The sequence below is a fragment of the Conger conger genome, chromosome 11 (genome assembly GCF_963514075.1).
Source record: "Conger conger chromosome 11, fConCon1.1, whole genome shotgun sequence".
Classification (NCBI taxonomy): Eukaryota; Metazoa; Chordata; class Actinopteri; order Anguilliformes; family Congridae; genus Conger; species Conger conger.
The window spans coordinates 12,702,460-12,726,597 of record NC_083770.1 but is presented as its reverse complement, the minus strand read 5'-3'; the positions used below and the strand labels follow the sequence as shown (position 1 = coordinate 12,726,597).

Below are 24,138 nucleotides of genomic sequence, written 5' to 3'. Positions count from 1 at the left end.
CCTGGTGCCTTCCCAGATGAGAGCTAGGGACCCTTCGATGATGGCTTGCTCACATGACATAATTTGTCTTGCCAAAAGCCACTTGGGAAACATCTGATCTAGGTTGGTGTTTTGTGCTCAAATTATACATCAAGGTCACAATTATACATCAAAAACAAAACCACAGGGGTTTATTACAAAATGTCAAATGTTAAGAACACAAGAGGGAGACAGAGAGCTGTTTAAAGTCCCCCTCATGCACATCACTGCTCCAAGCTTGGTTGTCAATAGCAATCATGACAAAAGCAAAGCAAAAAGAGGGGGAGAGCAATAAATAAACAAAGCCTGACACTCTATCTGCCTTATTGGAAAAGCCAGCCACTCTATCTGTCTTATTGGAAAAGCCAGCCACTCTATCTGTCTTATTGGAAAAGCCAGCCACTCTATCTGTCTTATTGGAAAAGCCTTGCACTCTGTCTGCCTTATTGGAAAAGCCAGCCACCCTATCTGTCTTATTGGAAAAGCCAGCCACTCTATCTGTCTTATTGGAAAAGCCAGCCACTCTATCTGTCTTATTGGAAAAGCCTTGCACTCTGTTTGCGTTATTGGAATGCCTTGCACTCTGTCTGCCTTATTCGAAAAGCCTGACACTATATCTGCCTTATTGGAAAAGCCTGCCACTCTACCTGCCTCATTGGAAAAGCCAGCCACTCTATCTGCCTTAGTGGAAAAGCCTAATGCTCTGTCTACCTTATTGAGATGTCTTGCCCACTATCTGCCTTATTACAAATTGCAGCTACTTCATTTGACTTAATGGAAAAGACGGCCATTCTGTCAGCCTGATTGGAAACTGGAATAAAAGCAGACAGAAAATGGAAAAGACTCATTAGTGTACTGATGCTCAATTTCCGTCTGATTGCACAGACCAGGGTCACAGCCGGAGAGTTCCTCACACTGGGCTGGACGCAGGCAGTCCTGTCTGGACATGTTCTGATCCGTCTCTGATCCGTCTCTGATCCCTCTCTGATCCCTCTCTGATCCCTCTCCTGGTGCCGGCAGTCTGGTCGCTCCTGCGATCTGCGGACAATCGGTCGTCGTTGGCGACGGGACGGATTAGCATATTCTGCGGGATCTCCGAGCCGCGCTGAGGTGCCATAACCGGCGTTAATGAGAAGTGTTTCTTGAGTAATTAATAGGTCATTCGGTCGCTGAGAGAACCTTAATTCGGCAGGCTGTCATTAGCGAACAGCGAGGCTAATTCATCTGGCCGCAGAGCGGAGTCTGTCGCTTTAGACATACCTATTCAATTACCCCCCCTCCCCCTCTCTCCCTGCCTCTCCCCCTCTCATCTCATTCAAATTCACACAGCCTTGTGAAGGTGAAACAGTGGACCATCTGCGTTGCCCGAGCATTTCATAATTCTGCGTAAATGCTGCAAATTTACGGTGCGGACAGGGCCAGGACCCAGGTAACAGAACTGCTAAACTGCCCAGACATCAGGCACTATCGGTCCATCTGCAGTGCATATGTGCAACCGTCCACAAATTCAGGGCTGACCTCGATCATCAGAAGGGTGATTTTAGATCAGACGACGGGTTGATTGTACTCCGTGGAAAGCCCGATGGGAAAATACTGAAAATAAATGGAATTGACATTGCCTTGTGTCATTACCTTACGTGTTAATTAGCTGATGCTTTTATCCAAAGAGACTTATAGTTCATTAGACTAAGCAGGGGACAATCCGCCCCTGGTGCAATGTGGGATTAAGGGCCCAACAGCTGGGCAGAATTTATCGTAGTTACACCGGGGATTGAACCACCAACCTTGTGGTAGTGGCTAAGGTGCCAGTCAAGTACCTTAGCCACTATGCTACAGGCTGCCCATCATCAGAGGAAGGCTCTGTAGAAGGTTCCAGGCTGGGGCGTGGGATTCCGTCAATACAAGCCGCCGCTTGACGGACTGGGGGCAAGCTTAGTGCCCCCAGCGGGTGGTTTTCGTTTCTGTCGTGTGAGGATTAAGTTTCAGTTTGAATCATTTCAGACTGTGCTCCAGTGTTACCAGGGCGACGTGCACATTCAGGTCAAACGGTGTTTATACACCAGGGCCCGGCCCTCGGCCCTGCTCCCCCTTATGCCACATCACCGGCCTGCAGCGTAGTGGTTAAGGTACATGTCTGGGACCCGCAAGGTCGGTGGTTCGATCCCCGGTGTAGCCACAATAAGATCCGCACAGCCATCAGGGCCCTTGAGCAAGGCCCTTAACCCTGCATTGCTCCAGAGAAGGGTTGTCTCCTGCTTAGTCTAATCAACTGCTCTGGATGAGAGCGTCTGCCAAATGCCATCAATGTAATGTAATCACCGCCTTCTATCTCCCCTTTCCGTTCCTGTGTCTTGTTTGCTCTTTACTGGTAGCCTGATCTACACGGAAACATCTCCTCGGAATTCAGCAAACAGCACACCTCCCTCCAGAGGTCACGGCTCTACATCCTTCAGTGCTATGTGAAATTGAGAAGGAACTTTTTTGGGCAGCTTCTGACTGGGTCCTGAACAGCTGTGACATTGACAGAGCTGCAGTGAGGTGTCACTTCAGGGCGGAGAGAGGAATGGCCCGTCTTGTCTTTGAGCTCAAGGGCGTTTGAGCTCAAGGCTTGCCAGGTGTTTCATCTCTAGTGTGTGTGACTGAGTGGCCTTCATTCTGACAGTAGGTATGACTTTAAATGTATTGTGTGTGTAGACCATGCATGTGTGTGCATTCGTGTGTGTGAGTTTGTATGTGTGTGAGTGTGTGTGTACATGCATGTGTGTGCATGCATGTGCATGAGTATGCATGTGTGTGTGTGAGTATGCATGTGTGTAAGTGTGTGTATGAGTTTGTATGTGTGTAAGTGTGTGTTTGAGTTTGTATGTGTGTAAGTGTGTGTATGAGTTTGTGTGTGTGTAAGTGTATGAGTTTGTATGTGTGTATGTGTGCGTGTGAGTTTGCATGTGTGTAAGTGTGTGTATGAGTTTGTGTGTGTGTACGTGTGTGTGCGAGTTTGTATGTGTGTGTGTGTTTGTATCTGTGTGAGTTTGTATGTGTGTAAGTGTGTGTATATGTATGTGTGTAAGTCTGTGTATGAGTTTGTATGTGTGTAAGTGTGTGTGCGTGTGTATGTGTGTAAGTGTGTGTATGAGTTTGTATGTGTGTGAGTTTGTGTGTGTGTAAGTGTGTATGTGAGTTTGTATGTGTGTGTTTGTGTGTGTGTAAGTGTGTGCGTGTGTATGTGTGTAAGTGTGTGTATGAGTTTGTATGTGTGTGAGTTTGTGTGTGTGTAAGTGTGTATGTGAGTTTGTATGTGTGTGTTTGTGTGTGTGTAAGTGTGTATGTGAGTTTGTATGTGTGTAAATGTGTGTATGAGTTTGTATGTGTGTAAGTGTGCGTGTGAGTTTGTATGTGTGTGTGTGAGTTTGTATGTGTGTAAGTGTGTGTGCGAGTGCGAACAGGCAGAAAGTACACAGGTGTGATGGTGAGGATGCACCACAGAAAGACTCAAAACACAAACTTCTCAAATACAGGCATAGAATCTTTATTTGATTTGCCTTTTTCCACTTACAACAAATAAAGTTCCAGTTTTTTACACACAAGATACAATTTTTACAACAATTTTACAGCAGTGGATATCATACACACATGTGCATACATGAATACGTAGAGACACACACACTCACACAGAAAGAGAGAAAGAGAGAGTGAGAGTGAGACAGATAATGAGAGAGAAAGAGAGAAAGAGAGAGAGTGAGTGAGAGAGGGAGAGGGAGAGTGAGAGAGGGAGAGAGGGAGAGGGAGAGGGAGAGTGAGAGAGAGAGACAGAGGGGCTATTTGGAAGGTAGGATACAGGTTACATGGGCGTAGGTATAGCCAAAGTAAAATCTGAAACAAACATAGACTGACATGGGTTTAAAAAAATGAAATAAAACAGAAAAACAGAAAAACTCATGAGATTGACTAACATACTCTAAGCAGTTTGGCATTCTTTGCCTTCATTTCTATTTACCGAAATCCTCGTAAAACAAGCATGAAATTCATGAACATTTACATTCATTTTGCTCCTGTTCACAGGAAAGAAAACACAGAAAGAATCAACACGTTAGAAATTACTAGAAAATATTTCTCAGGATAATAACGTTGATAAATTAAGTCTCTGGTGGTTGGTTTTGTTGAAGAACAAGTGAGAACTCTCGTGATGATAGCTGAGTACCTAAATGATTGCTTTAAATTTTTCTCAGGTATAATGAAACTGAACCATTTTAATTTAATCAGACCCAATTATGCTTTCTGGACGGAATACTGAAGGCCAACAACGATAAGGCAAACAGAATTTCATTGATTGACTGAACTTGAAATTCACCAAAATAAGAACATTCGTTATGTTGTTACATTTCAAGAACATAATGCTCAACTTTTCAGAAAATGAAAATGAATTTCAATTAATATAAAGTTTCTTTCAACGTCTACCTGTTTAGACAATACACATGCACACACACGCACACACTCTCACAAAAAAAAAATTGTTATTGAAAACATCACATTTAAAAAAAAACATTGTTCAATAGGTACTGAAGGTGGAACATTTTTGGCGCACATTGGTCATTAAAACATTACACTTTCCGACAGAATTCATTCGCTTCCAGGCAGCGATACAGCAAGCCATCTTAATTTACATCACATAACACGTCTATTAATCATTCGTAAGCACATGCAGTGCATTATGAAGGATGGCATCACACCGTTTCAGCTTTACACATTGCCGACCATAGTACAGAGCATACTATTACACTCTCCTCCTATAAATCTAAGGTAATGAAGGAATGTGTAAACTAGCAAAACACAATATAGGAGTGTGACCAGAGGTTCAAAACACATTTGCGAAGTATATGACCTTCTGACATCTTCATGGGGATAAAAATGAATTTGCCATTTTCAGAAGGGCGTGATTTGTACAATGACCCTGAGCATCCATGAACCTTGAAACATACGTACCACACCTGTTTAGATCTAATTCAAGACCGAGTCACACATGTGCATATCAATCAATGCAATGATTTTGGTGAGTTGTGTCTAAAGATCTTCTCCAAATGAAATACTTGAAAAGAAGACTCACCACACACATGTTGGTTCCCGTGTGTCTTTTGTTAGGCAGAGAAAAGTCTAATTTAATACATTCTTCTTCGCAGACGCATACAAAGGGAGAGTTTCTGAGAAACGATCGATGCCTTCCCCTCGGTCCTCACTAAAGAAGCTGTGAAACAATTACGGGCCCCGTGGAGAAAAGAACCCCTTGACGGTAATGCATGACAATGAGAGGGCACGGAAGTGCCAAGCGTGGTTCAGATATCCATGTTACCATGGAAATTAGGCTGCCGTGGGAGCAAGGACACTGATCTAGGACCGGTGAGGGCTGCATTCCACACGATCATACAGACAGAGAGATGGAGAGACAGAGAGAGAGAGAGACAGAGAGAGGTGGAGAGAGATGGAGAGACAAAGAGAGAGATGGAGAGAGATGGAGAGACAGAGAGAGAGAGATGGAGAGAGATGGAGAGACAGAGAGAGAGAAATGGAGAGAGATGGTGAGACAGAGAGAGAGAGAGAGAGATGGAGAGAGATGGTGAGACAGAGAGAGAGAGATGGAGAGAGATGGAGACAGAGAGACAGAGAGAGAGAAAGGGAGAGAGAGTCAGTGAGAGAGATGGAGAGAGAGGGAAAGAGAGCAAGAAAGGGAGAGAGTGAGCGAGAGAGAGGGATGGATGGATGGGTGGATGGGTGTGGAATGAGACACAAGCACATCACTACCATCGAAACATACATACAGTGCACGGCTGATGTACAAGTCTGGCCAAGCAAGCAGTTTCCCCTGGTTTACGTAACAAACAGAAACTAGTCGGGTGCCATTGAAAGGGGGTGCCCTGGATTGAATCGAGTGAAAAATCTCAGTTAATACCACCGGTGACATCAAGGCAAAGCAGTTATAAGGCTTTGAGTTTCTATTAATAATTTCACTCATCAAGGCTTGACAACAAGGCCACAGCTATTGATTTCCTTTAAATACGATGTTGATATTTGGCAGGAGATATCACATACACTGCAAAGACAGATTCCTTAGAGGGTTACCTACAGTCAGATATGAGGTTAACTGTTAAATGTTAAATGTTCGACATTTCCAAATAGATGTACGATGAAAATGCTGGAGCTGAATTGTGGAATGTGTCGTGCTAGAGCAGATAGACTAGATTCAGCTGGAGGATATCACAAACTATGATAATTAAGAAATTAATTAGGACATTTTATCTGGTCAAGGAGATTTTCAAGCATATATAAGTGCTATGGAATGTTGCAATACACCAACATAACATTTTTTTCTGGGGCTTCCAGTTAAATAAGATTTATTGAAAAGAATAAACAACGGTCACGGTAAAAAATATCCCGAGACACATTGCGAAGCTTGTCTTTTTACTTCACAGGAGAAAAGCAACCTCGCTCAATGGATTATTCCACCAGTAATGCAATGAACAACATTTAATTATCACTCTCTGACACGGCCCGTTTTCAAAGGCGAGACTCGGTTTATCGACGCCGTCCTTTTCCTCTAATTAATTTTCCGACTGATGCTTATTGTCCGCGCTTTTCCTGTACATGGAAAACTGTCTGGCATTAACGTAGCTATTAACCGAGCTATGCTAGCTCGACAGGGATAAAAGATTCTCTGGCAATGTTGATTGGCTGCAGTGAAAACGCAGTAATATAATTTATCAGCATGAACACATAGTACGATGAAGGGTGTATTTAAAATCATTTTTTTAATCGCTAACTGAAAACACGAGGCAAATGTGTTTTTCCCCTTTGTTCCGCCAGCCAATCCTTGATATCAACAAATAAAACTGAGTTCGCACTCCCAAAAGAACAACAGCTGATAAAATGTGTTTAAAGGTCCAAGTGCATCAGCATTCTATTCCTGGTTTCAGTATCTAAAACTCCCACAAAATGTTCACAAAAAGCAGTGACATAGGTTTTTTTGAAAAGTCCCTGCTGAATGTTTAGCAATGCCATCCGATAATTATGCATCAACATACATCATGCCACATGGGAAATCGTTTTACAATCAGCTCAGAATAATAGCAGTTAGGCCCTAAAATATGCTTACTTTTCTACAAAGAACTGCAATTGTTTTACTTGAATCAGTGTGGAACTCAAATAGAAAGCCCCAGGTTGGTATGAAATGCTCAGAAACATGAAACATATGCATGTGGGCTTTTATGCAGATGAAGAAGCTACAAACAACTGTCCATTTGAGAGCATGGGAGACCAAAAGATGCAGTGTGTGTTTGAGTATTGTTGACAGTGTTGTTTTCAAGACAACATTTGTTAACTTTACAGTAATTACAGAAAATACTTATGGGCCATGATGGTGTGTCTTCATGCTTTCCTGATATTTAGACGCAGAGAAGTTTCCAGAACCACTGTTTCGCAACAAAATATCTCACATATAATAAGCATTCATCTCCTTAAGATTATGTGAGACTAATAATTCTTAGGTATGTTTTTATTTGAATGAACTGTAAGTGCACAATCACGTATTTTGGGCAAATATTCACACTTGGCTCCTAAAATCTAAAAATATCAGTTTTTTACACTGTGATTGGGAAAAAATACCAAAAAAAAAAGAAAAAGATTCAAACGCCATTCAGGATATCACACTTATTAGAGTGAAATCAGATATTTATAATTGCAAGAATTGCCACACGTATGATTAAACTTCTTATTTACATTTGTCAGAGATAATTTAAGATAAACGAGCACGTCACATTTTCTTGCATAAGGAGATGAAGACCGGCTAACTGAAGTTCCTCGGAGGAGAGCTATTGTCTGCATTCGTCAAGGTCATGTGGATGACTACCAGGAGCCGACCGGAGGACTGAAATTTGAGGACACACAAGGGGGTGTGTGTCTCCCTCTCTACTCAGAAGCCGCACAGAGCTCTCATGTAGGGACGCTTTCACTTTCAAAGCTTGAGAATGCTACTGTTGGAATGGCAGGAAAGAGGCTGCACATTGGTGACTTTTATTTTAAAAAATGTACGTAAAACACTCACTCTTATCTCATTCCCAACTGCACCACACATATAAAAATAATACACAAATACACTCGGATTTCTACAGTTAGACGTATTTTACATCGTTTTTTAGATTTAGTGGGGGTTTTTTTTTTGTCTTTAATATACGGAACGAACACTTTGAGGGTTACAGTTAGACGCAGTACTGCGGGGTGACCGTTACAGTACGTTTATCACACACTGACCGGTTTCCACGGAAACACACTGGACCTGGGGGGGGAGGGGGGGGGGTTTGATTAATCCCAAAAACCTGAAGACAGGACGGGAGAAGCGCAGGAGGAGAAAACAGCTCTACAGACGCGGCTGGCTGACGAGAAGCAAAGCACGGTCACATCGATCACCTTCGCCCCCCCACCACCCCCCACCCCCACCCCCACCAGAAGCCCAACGAAAACAACAACCGAAGACTGAAACTAATTCCTTTATAAATTCAGCCCAGAAAACGAAAGAAAAGGAATAATTCTTCCCCGCCCCCTTCCCCTTCCTTCCTTATTTTCTCCTGACTGTACTTTTAGCCCTAAAAAGATCAAGAAGAACATGGCGGCTCTTCATGAAATGAAAACACCATCTGGTGCAGCGACAGGGAGTGGCGATCCCCAAGTTGTTAACCCCCCCCCGTCCACCGCCACCACCCCCCCACCCCACCCCCCCATCGTGCCCATCCCATCTCCCCGCCCGTCCAGTCCGGCACCCAATCAGGTGGCGTTCGCCTCTTCGTCGTCGAAGAGGTAGTTGAGGGCGATGACGGCGCTGATGAAGTCGCCCAGCTCCACGAAGTCCGCCGTGATGATGTTCACGCCGCTCTCCCCGGGCCGCTGGGCCCGAATCCAGTGCATCATCAGCGGGAGAGCCCTGAAAACGGGACACGCACCGTCAGCTCCCCCACCTGCACCTCACAGAACCTCTCAAAATGGCGGCTTGTGGTCTTAGTCCATGACCAAGGGGTGCAGGAGCAGGGCCAGGGGGTGGTAATGCACATTCATAAATGGTAAATAGACCGCATTTTATAGCGCTTTTATCCAAACACTTAATGGCTCTCCTTCACCCATTCCCACACACACACTAACGGTCAGGAGCGGGAGCAGTTCGGGGTTAGGTGTCTTGCTCAGGGACACTTCGACACTAGACTTCTGGCAACCTTCTGACTGCCAGACAACCACTCTCACCTCCTGAGCTATTGTCACCCCTCATGGAGGGAAGATCATCGTCTATTTCCCTTGTACTATCATTTATTCTTGTTTTTTTTTTTTTTTTTGATAATTGTCAAGAGACAATTTGTGCCAACATAGCTCGGGTCTATTTACAGGAGCTAGCAAACAAACCAAGCCACAAGACGTTGAGTAAAAATCTGATGCACTGTAAAAGTGATCTTGCTCTCTCTCTCTCTCAACGTGTGAAAGAGCAAGGTGACCGTGTTACAGTGGATCTATTTTTAACACATTCATAAGATCATTATCAAAACGCCAGCCAATATGACTATGCAAAGTCATGCAAGTACACTAGAGGTAAAGCACTAGTCACAGACTGCCCTCTCTCACTGAGCAACACACTGTGCCCAATTACATATCACCTGACAACGTAGAGTACGATTTGAGAGAAGGCTACAGACACATATCAAGGGCAGATAAGATCCATTGAAAATGCAACAGTAATTATTGCATAGACTTTTGACAGGTGCGTTTAAGGATCACTGCTTCCTCCATACTCATTTAGAATATTGTTGTTCAGCTGGCAGTAACGGGATTAGGCTACTAGTAATTAGCGTTTCAGTATAGATCACAATAATAACTGTCTTTAAAAAATCCTGTTTAAAAAACGCTGGGTGGAAAACAAGATTCATTTTAATGCTCTTGAAAATTAGGTCACTTGTGTTTATCCTCTCAGAACTGTTTTACTTTAACACAGTGGAGGCCATTTTTAAATATGCAGACTGAAATGAAAGCAACGACTTTCTGGAAAGAATAAATGGGCTGAACTCGGAAGTAGTCTACTTTAACAAAAAGAAAAAAATTTAATTTAAATTTAAATAATAAAAAAAAATTAAAACAATAATAATACTGTGGAATGGTCTAGCTGTCAACTTTTTCTTCTTCTTCATCCAGAAAGTGGCGCAAAGTGCTCTTGGCGCATTAATTGCGTGCAATTAACCCTTCACTGTTGCCCTCCGTGCCGCACTCCTCTGACGAGAGCGGGGAATATTATTCGCGATCATGGAGAGGAGCGACTGGGACCTTGTGACTCAGAGAGACGGTTGTGCTCCTCGCCATTGCCGTCGATGACTCCGGGAAGCTGGCGCTTTGAATACGACCTGGAATAATGAAGCGGCGTCTCTTTGAAATACGCCGTGTTTCCACGCTGCGCTTCCCCGCAGTTAGCCTACTGACCGCCAAATCCCTGGAAGTCGGGCTATATCGCCGGTGAGTCACCGCAATTTCTCCTCCTAGTCTCCCTCACAGATGCCCGCGCCTATTCCAGTGCATTGATTTCGGTTATAGTCGAAACTATTATTTTCACATATCACTCACGACCAATTTTCATGGGTAATGGAGGAAATGTATGATAATAAACACCTTTACGATTAAAGTTAATGTAACTATTGACTGGGTTTTTTAAACGCCAATTGGGGAGGTTACGAAGACCTGAGCATGTTGACTGGGGAATTTAGAATGTGAGTGGAACGAAAAGGCCGCCACGCGGCACCCAAACGCACTTTCCTTCCCTTGTTGATGACTGGAAAGCAGCGGCTTTTAGAACTAGAGAACTAATAGCGACAGATTAGCCAACTAGCTAGCTCAGTAATTTGCCTCTGTACTCCACAATTTGAGATTTGTAATAAAATAAAACACATGTGGTTAAAGTCAGATTTTTGAATAAAGGGCATTTTTATGCATTTTGGTTTCACAAGGAAAACATTACAGCAGTGTTTATTCATAGTCCCCCCATGTCAGGGCACCATAATGTTTGGGACACAGCAATGTTGTGTAAATGAAAGTAGTCATGTTTAGTATTTTGTTGCATATCATTTGCATGCATTGACTGCTTGAAGTCTGTGATTAATGGGCATCACCAGTTGTTGGGTGTCTTCTCTAGTGACGGTCTGCCAGGCCTGTATTGCAGCCATCTTTAGCTAATGCTCATTTTGCGGGCTAGTCCCCTTAAGTTTTCTCTTCAGCATATGAAAGGCATGCTCAATTGGGTTCAGATAGAGTGACTTGGCCACTCATTGTCTTGCTGTAGAATGTAGAACCGCCGGCCGATGGGTTTTGAGGAATTCACTTGAACTTGAGCAGATAGGATGTGTCTACACACTGCATAATTCATTTTGCTACTGCCATCAGCAGTTATATCATCCATGAAGGTAATTAGCCCATACATGTGAGCCTTACATGCCCAGGCCATAACACCCCCACCACCGTGTTTCACAGACGAGGTGGTATGCTTTGGATCTTGGCAAGTTCCTTCTCTCCTCCATACATTGCTCTTTCTATCACTGATATAAATTAATCTTCATCTCATCTGTCCTTTTCCCAGAACTGTGGTTGCTCTTTTAAGTACTTCTTGGCCAAATGTAACCTGGCCATCCCGTTTTTGCGGCTAACCAGTGATTTGCATCTTTTACATCACATTGTAAGCATTTGGCTATATCCAGACGTACAACAAAGTGCATACCCATAACTAGGGGCAAGTGTGCTGAAAGAGCCTAGAGGGAAGTACAGTTTCAAGGGCTAGGAATACCACAAAGATTAATCTGACAGCGGATTATATCTATAAAACCGACACAATGCGACACAATGCATCTTGCAGTCTAGCCTCTTTATTTCTGTTCATGAAGTCTTTTGCGGACAGTGGTCATTGACAAATCCACACCTGACTCCTGAAGAGTGTTTCTGATCTCTTGGACAGGTGTTTGGGGATTTTTCTTTATTATGGAGAGAATTATTCTGTCATCAACTGCCAAGCCTGACAGTCCCTTTGTGATTAGTACGCTCGCCCGTGCTCACTTTCTTCTTAATTATGTTCCATATGGTTGATTTTGGTAAGCCTAAGGTTTGGCCGATGTCTCTAACCATTTTATTCTTGTTTCTCAGTCTCATAATGGCTTCTTTGACTTTCATAGGCACAACCCTTCTGTTACAATAATAGCAAAGTGTCTTGTATATGGTCCTCATGTTGATAAACAGTAATAATAGTTTCCGAAGGTGATCAAAAGATGAGAAGTGCTGAGAGCTCTCTGAGAGCTCTCATACCGGCATTAAGGAGGCAATTAAACACACCTGAGCAAATACAACCACCTGTGGTGTAATGTTTCTGTATTTGTTCTGTATGTTTTCATGTTTATTCTTGTTTATTATTCATTTCCCATAGTACCTGGTTTATGTTTTCCCATTACAGTTCTCTATTGTCCTCCCCTGTTATGTCTACGTCTGAATGTTTATCAGTCTAGTCACTCCCCTGTCTGCGTGTCCCACTATTCGGGTGGTTACGGTAGTTTTTCGGGGTTCAACATTTTTTCTAAAACTCGCGATTCTTACTTCCTGCTTTTTCTTGATAGTTAAATGTTGTAAAGCACGATTCTTACTAACTACTACTAATCTAGGTTTTGTACAGTACTAATCCGATTAATACACTTACTGTCTGTCTAACTAACTAACTAACTAACAATCACTTTTATTGGGTAGTTTAGAAATATTCACGAAACTAACTCACTAACGCTATCTCTTAGTATTTCTGCACTGTTCTATAACTCCGACTCCCTATGCTATCCCTGATTACTCGTTTAATTTCAGCGAAGTGTTCGCACCTGTCTCTAACTATCACTACGTCTTCTAACTATGCAAATGTCTACTCCCTAATCCGGAGCCGTATGTTTTGCATGTTTTGTTTCGTGCATCCAGTCCGCGTTTTCGTCTCCCTCCCGTTATTATGTTATTACCCTATTGTGTTTCCCCACCTGTTGTCCATTTGTTTAGCCCACCTTTTCCTCTGCCCCGCCTAGATTGTCACCTTCCCTCTTGTATTTAAACCTCAGTCTCAGTATGCTTCGTTGTCAGAACGTTGATCTTGATAAGTGCCGATTGTTTGTAAGCCTTGTTATAGAGATTCTTGAAAGACACCCCTTTGCCTTGACTTCGACTTTGCTTTTGCCCTGCTGTACCTTCGCCCTGTGATTTTCAGGATTTTGACCTCTCGCTTGTTTTTTCGACTATTCTTTTGCTTTTCGTTTTTGGCTGTGTTTTGGATCTCTTGGTTTGTGACTACTGACATTAAAACTACTCTTTTGGATTATCCTGTGGTCTGCATCTGGGTTCCCTGGATCGTACATAACATGCGGAGCGATGTGTCCCAAACTTTATGGTGCCCTAAAATGGGGGGACTACGTATAAACACCGCTGTATGTTCCACATGGTGAAAAATCAAAATGTATTAAATACCCTTTAATGAAATCAGAGAATGTGCACTTTGGCCACATGTTAACTGTGTGACATAATGAGGCAAATCAAGACATAATGGGTCTTTTTCCCAAACATTATGAAGGGCACCCTATATTTGAAAAGAATGCATTCAAGAAAAACCGCCTGTGAGGAAGTAGGTGCGCATCGTCCGTGGTCGGCTGGGCTGAACCCGCTGGCCGACCTGCTGTTTTATAGGGCGTCACTGAGGGCAGGAGATCACCATGAGCTGTGCGGCACACGTTAGCCTACTTTAAAAGCTTCTAAACATAATACGGTTCAGTTCACCCCCCTCCAGTGAACTTCCCGGTGGCCTTTGTAACAGCCGGCTACTCGGAATCCACACTAATTTCAGCGGGGTCTCGCGGTTCGACTCTAAATGTCGTCCCTCGTTGCCCCTGGCTACTGCCCCCGTTTACATTTCACAATAAGAGCGCAAAGTGCACGTCGGAACCGCGTCGACCTTCCAAACGCCGCTGCTTCTTAAAAAGGGCGTCTATACATATAGGGAGGTGGTTATCTTTGCTGGATTTCGAAGGATATAAAATGCTATGCGTGAAATCGAAACTAAACTGAATCGTAAATTTTTCGGCCCCACCTGTTACGCAGTCACAGAGAAAGGGGGGAGGGGGTCTTTCATCACGAACAAATGCTCGCGCATCTGCACGATTAACGGAGGGGTGGTGCCAGGTCAGCGCGAGGCTGAGCGAGCATTGTGCCGCCGTATTTGCATGACCCTTCCGTTTCCAAACGAAACAAAGGGGGCACGAACGCTCAGTTGTCGCGCGCTATTGTTCGCAGGGCAGCCCGGGCTTTTGAAGACAAGCGGTGAATCATTTTTGCATTTTTATTCTAAAGAACCCTTCTGTTACAATAATAGCAAAGCGCCTTGTGTAATAATAATAATAATACGACTAATAATAATAGCCTTTTTGACGCGCTGTTCCATTTTGGTCTGTGTTAAAAATGAAACTGTAGAAAGGTGACAAACTCTGGCGAGGTAGTGATAAAACCCCGCCAGCCCTACTGTCTGAGATCAAGTGGGGAACTGGTTTTCTTTCATTGGGGGGTTCTGAACCCTGACAGATGCCGAAACGCATCCGCGCCTTAAATATACACTAGACCCTCTCCCGCCCTGCCCTTACCCTGCTGTGATGGTCTCCCCCTTCCCCTCCCCCCTCCCCCCTTACCGTTCTGTGATGGTCTCCCTCAGCCCGCTCGCCACGCCCTTCATGACGGTGCTGGCCTTGGGTGTGAGCACCACCTGGGACACGTAGAAGGTGCCCTTGCGTCGGCGGTCGGCCACCGAGGCCTGGAGGAACTGCACCAGCTTCTCCGGGTCGGTGGTGTTGGCCCAGGGGGCCGGCATCATCTGGCCAGGCCAGAGGAAGGGCACCTCCAGGGCCACGGGGTTGTGGTAGAACACCAGCACCTGGTACTCCTTCTCCCACAGGTACTTGAGCGTGACCTCCTGGGCGAACAGGGCCGGGCAGAGCCGGTCGCCGAACACCTCGCGGAGCATGCGCACCAGCTTCTCGTGGTGCAGGTTCTGGACGCCGTAGAAGTGGTTGAAGTCCAGGAAGACGGCCTCTCGGGCGTGGCTGGCCAGGAAGGCGCTGATCTGCTCCAGGCCCTCCCGCACCTTGGCGCTGAAGAGGCCGTGGGCGAAGTAGAGCTCGTTATCGGGGTCGCGGGGCTTGGTGGAGATGCGCAGGTCGAAGAAGCGGACGCCGGCCTCCAGCTGGGTGGTGAAGTTCATGGTCTGGGTGGCCAGCCACTTCCGCATCAGCTTCTTGGCCACGGTGCCGAAGACAGAGACGAAGTTCTGCACCGTCTCGGGCTGCTCGGGGCCCACGGGCGATGCCTCGTCGATGTAGAAGCTGAAGGAGTCGTGGGAGCCTGCGGGAGACGAGCCGTGTTACAGAGCAGCTCCACAACGTGTGTGTGCACAACAGGACCAGCACCACGAACATACTGTACACATATTACATGGCACAATGGCACACATACCCAGACACACACATAGATACACACACACACACACACACACACACACACTGTGGTGGCCCGACCTGCGATCGGTACACCACTGGGGTCGAACAGCCAGTGCGCCGGCGCCAAGCGCTGGGGAAAATAATTAACGGTGAATATTTTCCCCTGACATGTCTAAGAGCGGCACCTTGGAGAGAGGCCGGGAGGAGTAGCAGCACCAAGGCCAGCGGCCCCGAGGCGAGACGCGTGCGGAATGGGACGGGAAACTAATAACCTCCTCTAATTAAACAGGCACAGCTGCGCCGAGTTCGCGGAAGGGAGCGGCAGCATTTAAAAGGAGAGAACAAACGCCAAGCGGGGCTCATGACGGAGGAGGGTTACCGGGAGCCTGAGTGAGTGAACTCTAAGATTGAACCCCGAGCTAAACCAGCCGCAAGAGAAGCAGAAAGAGCCTGGACGTACCACAAGAAAGCCCAGTGGCACGAAACGAACCTCCGCGAACGAAACCTCCAACAGCGAGGACGCACGTGAGGAAATCACCACCCCCCTAACCCCACTAATCTCTCCCTCTCTGCACCCAGAACCGAGCCTCCCAGGTGGACGACTAGGCGACCGGAATGCCGCAGGAATCGCCCTAATCCCACAGACGGAGGAAGGACGAACCGAATTCCTGCGTCCCTAATTTTTTGCCCGATGATTTTTTTCCGTTTTTTTTTCTTTTTGAGAGTTTGGATTTTTCCTTCTTGAGTTTGATTTTTTGGACAAGAAAACCACCTAGCTGAATTGAATAGCTGGACAGTGCCCTGAAGGCACGTGTAAAACTAATAAAGTCATTGTTTTGCACCAATTTTACTCTCTCTCAACCAGCGGCTCGCCACAACACACACACACATAGATTACATTACATTACATGACATTATTGGCATTTGGCAGACGCTCTTATCCAGAGCGACGTACAGTTGATTAGACTAAGCAGGAGACAATTTTCCCCTTGCTCAAGGGCCCAACGGCTGTGCAGATCTTATTGTGGCTACACCGGGATTAGAACCACCGACCCTGTGTGTCCCAGTCATTTACCTTAACCACTACGCTACAGGCCGCCCGGTCTGACATAGATATACACAGACCCACACATAGATACACACACCCCCAGACATATGCGCACACACACAATGCACACAAGACCAGAGCTGGGGACCCCAGCAGGCCTTGCGGCTCTCTAAGACCAGGGTTGGGGACCCCAGCAGACCCTGTGGCTCTCCAGTACCAGAGCTGGGGACCCCAGCAGGCCTTGCGGCTCTCTAAGACCAGGGTTGGGGACCCCAGCAGACCCTGTGGCTCTCCAGTACCAGAGCTGGGGACCCACATGCTCTGCGGCTCTCTAATACGAGGGCTGGCGACCTCAGCAGACGCTGTGTCTAGCCCCTGTTGCAGACCGCGTGCCGCCCATTTAAAACGCACACGCCTCTCATCTGCATCCTAAGCCTTTAGCTGGGTCTGCCGTTCACAAACATTAACATTTCAAACAGAGCCCTGTCTCTCATCCGCGGCCATCTGCTGCTTGTGAGACCGGCCTGTGAATGCAAAACCGGTCAACTTTTGTACTTTTATCACTTTAGCCTGGTCTCTCCTGTCTCCCACCTGTTGGGCCGTTTCAGGGTCCTGACCAGTTTTCTTGAGACTGATAGCAAACTGAACATGATCATCTAACACAACTTTGGGGCACCACCTTACTTGTCGATACTGATACCTGGGCCCTGTCCCACAAAGTAGGATTACGGAGTTAACTGGATAACCGCACCTAGTAAAACCCAGAATAGCTGTTTTTACCTCAGTCAAGATTTACATCGGGGGGCATTTGCCGTGATTTTTCTACATCTTTTCAAAGTTTCCTTTTGAGATCCAAACTGGAAGAATATCATCAATCCAGCCTTGACCTAACCTAACCTGCATGTCTTTGGACTGTAAGAGGAAACTGTAAGGCTGTAAGAGTACCCGGAGGAAACCCAGACGGACACGGGGAGAACATGCAAACTCCACACAGAAAGGCCCAGTCCAGGATTCAAACCCTTCTTGCTGTGTGGCCACAGTGGTACCCACTGCCTCACCATACTGTCCCTCTGTCAGACCACAGAGTAAAATAGCACTTGTCGATACTGATGCTGATGACTTTTAAATACACAATTTGCCATGCTTTTTTTGAACATCTTTTCAAAGTTTCATTTTGACGTCCATCTTGGAAGTGTACATTGTTCAGCGTGGTTTTTAGTGTTTCCTACAGTCTGTGTCAATTAGCATACATTAGCGCACTGCCGACAGGCACGACAAAACTCGAATAAATTGTTATCAAGTCACTGTTTTCGCCGTAATTGCAGGGCTTCACTGAAGTAACTAGATCATTTGCATAATTGCTTATCTTTTAGGAGGGGGGGTGTGTTTCATTTGGAACGAATTCCCGAAGAACGTAGATTATTGTGTTTTTTTTGTGTAATTATACGTGTGAGCGATGCAGTTAAAACACCCAGTCACGAGTACTGCGGCACTACATAGCGTATTCAGCCGTGACTTTAGAGATGCTCCCTCCTTTTTTCCATGGCTGTAGTTTAATTGTGGGACGCTCCCTGTGGAGACATTTAGGAAATAGCTGGCAAAGCATGATGGGGGAGCGAGACCTCATAAAACTGAAGATATACGGAGTCACTTTATGATGCTTGTGACTAATTATAAACAACCGTGTTTAAATTAAACAAAGTGTCTTGCTGTCGAGACCAAAACCTTTCAATTGGATAAAACAAACGTGTGACACTAGCTCCACATATTATAGGGCTCAGGATAGCGCAAGCTCCCTCCACTCGCATGGGATGAAAAGAACGATAATTTCGGGCCTAGCTTCACTGGACACCACACCGGGCAGTACGCAGCGTAACAGATTGGTCACGCGCTTTCGACAGTGACCCGGCCATCTGCAGGACAGAGGAACGCGGCGTGCCAGAAACGCGCGCACAGCTTGCCAAGCCGGCGGCCCGCAGCCAGGGGAAAAAGTGCTCTGGCGGGAGGGGGGTGACATAAGCTTCAGCAGGAAGCACAGACGCGCTCACTCAAGACACTGAGCTCCTACGCAAGACCCACCTCACTCTGTGACCTTGGCCAAGTGTCTTTGGCACAGTGGGTTAGTAGATGCTGACCCCCCACCCCTCCAATCCATACAGCATCCCTGAACTAGCACTCAGGGCTACACAGGGGACCCAGGCAGCAACACAGGGGAAGTTGTTATTCGGGTGTAAACGACCAGCTACCAGCTGTTTCAAATCATAGCTTGAGCCGGTCAAACCATGTTGAGTATGGAGCTGGTCTGAACCGGTCAACCAGCTACCAGCTGTTTCAAACCTAGCTGTTTTTTTCAGCAGGGTAGTCATGCCTGGATAACATAAATCACCAAGTATCTACAGCTGCCCCAGACCTAAGGGGTGTAAATGGATGTCTTGAGCAAAGGTGTTCAGAGACTGTGCTGAATTGGGATGGGTTTGGTTTTATACTTTTATAACTTACTGAATTATACACTTTATTGCACCCATAAGTGTCATGAGCCAACAAGGAAATACTGTTATGAACTATTTTGTAGCACAACAGTTGAAACATTAACTTGCATTATGAACGTTTTCTATATATACACATAAACAGCTAAATGACCTCTAAGAGCACCGTTAACCCCCGCAGAGTGTACACAGTCTCAGTTTAATCTCTATTTGCACTGAACTTTGCTGCGTATAAAAATATGCATAGACAATCAGAAACCCGCCCACGCAGTGAACAACCACACATTCTGAACTTAGATGAGAGGGCTGCATAGGTTCACTGAGACACTTAAAATATTTTTAAACATTTTATTTAGAGGAAAACCGGGCCCTCACAACTCCAGGTTTGAATAACTGATAAGTATCAAATGAATTTCCACTTGGCTGACTTAAGCCAATTTTCCACTTTTAATTTCGGCAAAAATTGAACAGCGACACCAAACCGCAGCATGAAGTTCTTGAAGTACAAGGTTGTGCCAAAAAAAGAAGAAAATTTGAGTAAACACATTTTCTAGACTCCCAGACCGTAAAATCTGTAGCAGATTGAATACTGTCGCTCTACTGAACGCTCCCGTTTTCAGGAGCATGGAGAGAGAAGATCCCCATTGCTGATTGGGGGCCATTTTGTACGTCCTCCCTCAGCCGGTCCTGCCCTGGTGTGACTTTCAGACGCCGCCTCCGTGCAGACCGTGGGTCGAGTTCCCATCTCAAAGGGGAGACTGCAAGGTCAAAGGCACATCGATGAGGGAAAGGCACATCGATGAGGGAAAGGCACATCGATGAGGGAAAGGCACATCGATGAGGGAAAGGCACATCGATGAGGGAAAGGCACAGGGCCAGCAGCCCAGACACAGCCCGATTGAAGCCCTGGAACACTGGCTGTGCCAGAATACGGCGACATTGGCTCAGGCGGTAAGAGCAGTCGTCTCATTGGCTCAGGCGGTAAGAGCAGTCGTCTCATTGGCTCAGGCGGTAAGAGCAGTCGTCTCATTGGGTCAGGCGGTAAGAGCAGTCGTCTCATTGGCTCAGGCGGTAAGAGCAGTCATCTGGCAGTCGGAGGGTTGCAGGTTTGATCCCACCCTGGGTGTGTCGAAGTGTCCCTGAGCAAGACACCTAACCCCCAAATGCTCCTGATGAGCTGGTCGGTACCTTGCATGGCAGTCAATCGCCGTTGATGGATTGTACAGCGCTTTGGATGAAGGTGCTATATAAATGCCATCCATTTACCAATACACTGACAAGCACACTCACCCCAAAGCCACACGCACACACACGCCCACACGTGTGCCAACACATGCGTGACCACAAAAAATAATGCATACACTTAATTACACAAACACACCCACGCACATATGCTAACACATGCACAAACACACACAAACCCACGTGTGTAGAAAGCCACAGGCATGAATGCATAAAAAGACATACAGTATATACACAATTACATGCACATATTGTACACAGACTCACACATACAGTTGCATGCACATAGACCCATACAAGGTGTACAAATCACTGATGTTCCTTTGAATAAAATGCACATATTTTTCCAAATAAACTGCATTATGGAAAATGCAATAAATGTTTCTTTATGAGTTCACATGTTCATAATATGTTGCAGCATGCCGTATGTCACGTCTGTAAATGCTGGTTTCCCTCACTGAGTAAATCTTACCCGCTCCAACCGCAGCTGATTTGTGTCGAGTTTTATGGGCGAAATACCTGGAAATGAATTACTCCTGTCTGTCCCCTCTGCTGGTAATTCAGCAGATAATGGAAAACTGCCTCTGAACCCAATATACTCACATTTCGAAGACAGATTTAAATCCTATAAGTCTCTCTTATTCTAGTTTATTGAATAAATACAAACCTTCCCCTTCCCTTTTCAGCCTTAAAGACAAAAAAAGAAAGCCCCCCCCCCCTCCGTCTCTCTCTTTCTTTCTCTTTCTCAATGACAACAGCAGCTTGCCGAAGAGTTAAATACCAGTGTATAGAATACTGGAACATAGAAGTCTGGAACAACCCCATTGTACAAACTGCCCTTCAACTACTGCTGATGTTTGCACCTGGACAAGAACCAAAATCAATCCACAACACACACACGCACACACAACACACACAGGCTAATGTGTGCACACACGCCTGCGCACACGCACACGTACACACACATACACACACGCGCAATGGAAAAAGCGAATAGGAAATAGAATGGTAAACCAAATATTTTACAAAGCAGTTGTGCTTCTGACTCCGCAAACACCCATCAGTACTCACAACAGACCTGAGCATTGTGACGCCAGACTCAAAAACAAACAAACAATTTATCCTGCTTCCCCCGTTTCGAAATTACTGGGGATGTGTCTTTGGCAGCGACACAATAATACAATTATTCTCTCTCCATCTGCGGGGGTGACTGGGTAATGAAAGAATCCATGTGGAAAAAAATGTAATTTCTGAGAGAGGGAAGAAATTACAGATAATTGTACAATTTTGCAGGTGCCTGAACACAATTAAAACAGTTTTTCGGAGACAATAATATTTAGGTTGATGGTGAGGATCTTGAGAATATGTAGTTTTTTGATAAATTGCATCATTATTTTTATTATTATTATTAGTTTATTTTATGTAGATTTGGAAACCTTCCACGATTTCTGGTTTAACAGAGAGAGAGAGAGAGAGAGAGAGAGAGAGAGAGAGAGTCTGTGATTGGTCAGTGTATTGTGAGGTCAGACAGTCTCCCTGGTTGGGTCTAGCTCTCTCCCACTGAGCATGCTCAGTAAGAGTCATCTTCAGTAGTTCGAGGTAGACTCCAGCTGTCCCTCATCACTCAGATTTCACTTCAGACTACTGCAGAATTACAAATGTACAAATTATTTGAATTATTTATTTACCCCTCCAGAACCAGCTTTCCAAACACACAATATGCTCAGCTGTTACACAACACCACCACAAAAATGAACATTATATATGCATACATTCAATTACCTATTTTATTAGACTTATTTTTTAGACTTATTTGGTCTTCTGCTGCTGTAGCCTATCCACTTAAAGGTTTGACATATGATGTGTTCAGAGATGCTCTTCTGCATACCACTGTTGTAATGTGTGGTTATTTGCGTTACTGTTGCTAGCCTGTCAGCTTTGACGAGTCTGGCCCTTCTCCTCTGACGTCTCTCATTAACAAGGCATTTTTGCCCACAGAACTGCTGCTCACTGGATGTTTTTGGTTTTTCACACCATTCTCTGCAAACTCTAGAGTCTGTTGTCCACGAAAATACCAGGACATCAGCAGTTTCTGAGATACTCAAACCAACCTGTCTGGAACAAAGCAATTATTCCACGCTTAAAGACACTTAAATCCCCCCCATTGTGACACTTGGTCACTGAGTGTATGTTTTATATTTAAGCGTTATGGAACGAGAACCCGTGGTATATCGTGGTTCTCGTTCCATTGTGCCTAACCACCCCGCTAGCTGTGCCAATATCCACAATATTACCACAGGTTCGAGTTCCATAATGCTTTTATACAACGGTTACCACATTTATCTTTCAAAATTTCACTAAAGACATTGATACAGGGCATAGCGCATTGAGACAGGGCATAGCCCATTGAGACAGGGCATAGCGCATTGAGACAGGGCATAGCCCATTGAGACAGGGCATAGCCCATTGAGACAGGGCATAGCGCATTGAGACAGGGCATAGCCCATTGAGACAGGGCATAGCGCATTGAGACAGGGCATAGCCCATTGAGACAGGGCATAGCGCATTGAGACAGGGCATAGCGCATTGAGACAGGGCATAGCCCATTGAGACAGGGCATAGCGCATTGAGACAGGGCATAGCCCATTGAGACAGGGCATAGCCCATTGAGACAGGGCATGCCCTCACAGCTCCGCCCACACAGCCCCGCCCAATTAGACGATGGACCAATGGCACCTCTCCACACGTACGACGAGTGAACACAGAACCTTTGGCTCCCGCCTTCCTCAACTCCATATTCCTACATTCAAATCTCTCTTTAAATTTTCGGTCTCTCACGTGTTGTAACTGGAGCGTTTCAATATGATGCGTGCCGCAATCTGACAGCAGATGATCTTTTAATTCATTTCTCCTGTTGACAGCTAAATAACCATGAACATGTGCGCTCCATGCTCACCCCTGAATGGATGTGGAAAAAGCCACTTTGGCGAGCCGACAGAACACAGCCAGGCATGTAGGGCACAGCGTAGCGCACATGTTCAGTGGCTTTTCTGCACGAGCGTGCGACACGCCGCCTCAGTTCAGCAGCTCTCTGATTGAAAAGCGTGTGAGGAGATGATGTTGTGTGTGCGGTTCACCGATCACATGACCGGGCAGGCAGTAGGCGGCCTGATGCATACGCACATACACACTCACAGAGGCAAACATAAACACACACAGACACACACACACAGGCAAACATAAACACATGCAGACACACATACACACTCACAGAGGCAAACATAAACACACGCAGACACACACATACACACTCACAGAGGCAAACATAAACACACGCAGACACACACATACACACTCACAGAGGCAAACATAAACACACGCAGACACACACATACACACTCACAGAGGCAAACATAAACACACGCAGACACACACACACACACACAGGCAAACATAAACACACGCAGACACACACACACAGGCAAACATAAACACATGCAGATACACACATATACACTCACAGAGGCAAATATAAACACACGCAGACATACACACACACACACACATCTGTAGATGCACACAGTCATACACACAGACACACACACACACATCTGTAGATGCACACATACACACAGACATACACACACACATCTGTAGATGCACACATACACACACACACACATCTGTAGATGCACACATACACACACACACACACACATATCTGTAGTTGCACACAGACACACACACACACACACACACACACATATCTGTAGATGCACACAGACACACA

General features: G+C 45.5%; 1 protein-coding gene across 1 annotated transcript in view; it reads right to left on the bottom strand.

Moving 5' to 3' along the window:
• Nucleotides 1-8,811: 8,811 nt before the first annotated feature.
• Nucleotides 8,812-24,138, bottom strand: part of plcxd3 (phosphatidylinositol-specific phospholipase C, X domain containing 3) — a 28,129-nt gene continuing 12,802 nt past the window's right edge. Inside the window, exons 2-3 of the mRNA XM_061261737.1 lie at nucleotides 14,769-15,477; nucleotides 8,812-8,980 (exon numbers count right to left, since the gene is read on the bottom strand). Coding sequence (XP_061117721.1) covers nucleotides 8,824-8,980; nucleotides 14,769-15,477 — 866 coding nt within the window. The 3' untranslated portion in view covers nucleotides 8,812-8,823. The remainder of the gene's footprint in view (nucleotides 8,981-14,768; nucleotides 15,478-24,138) is intronic.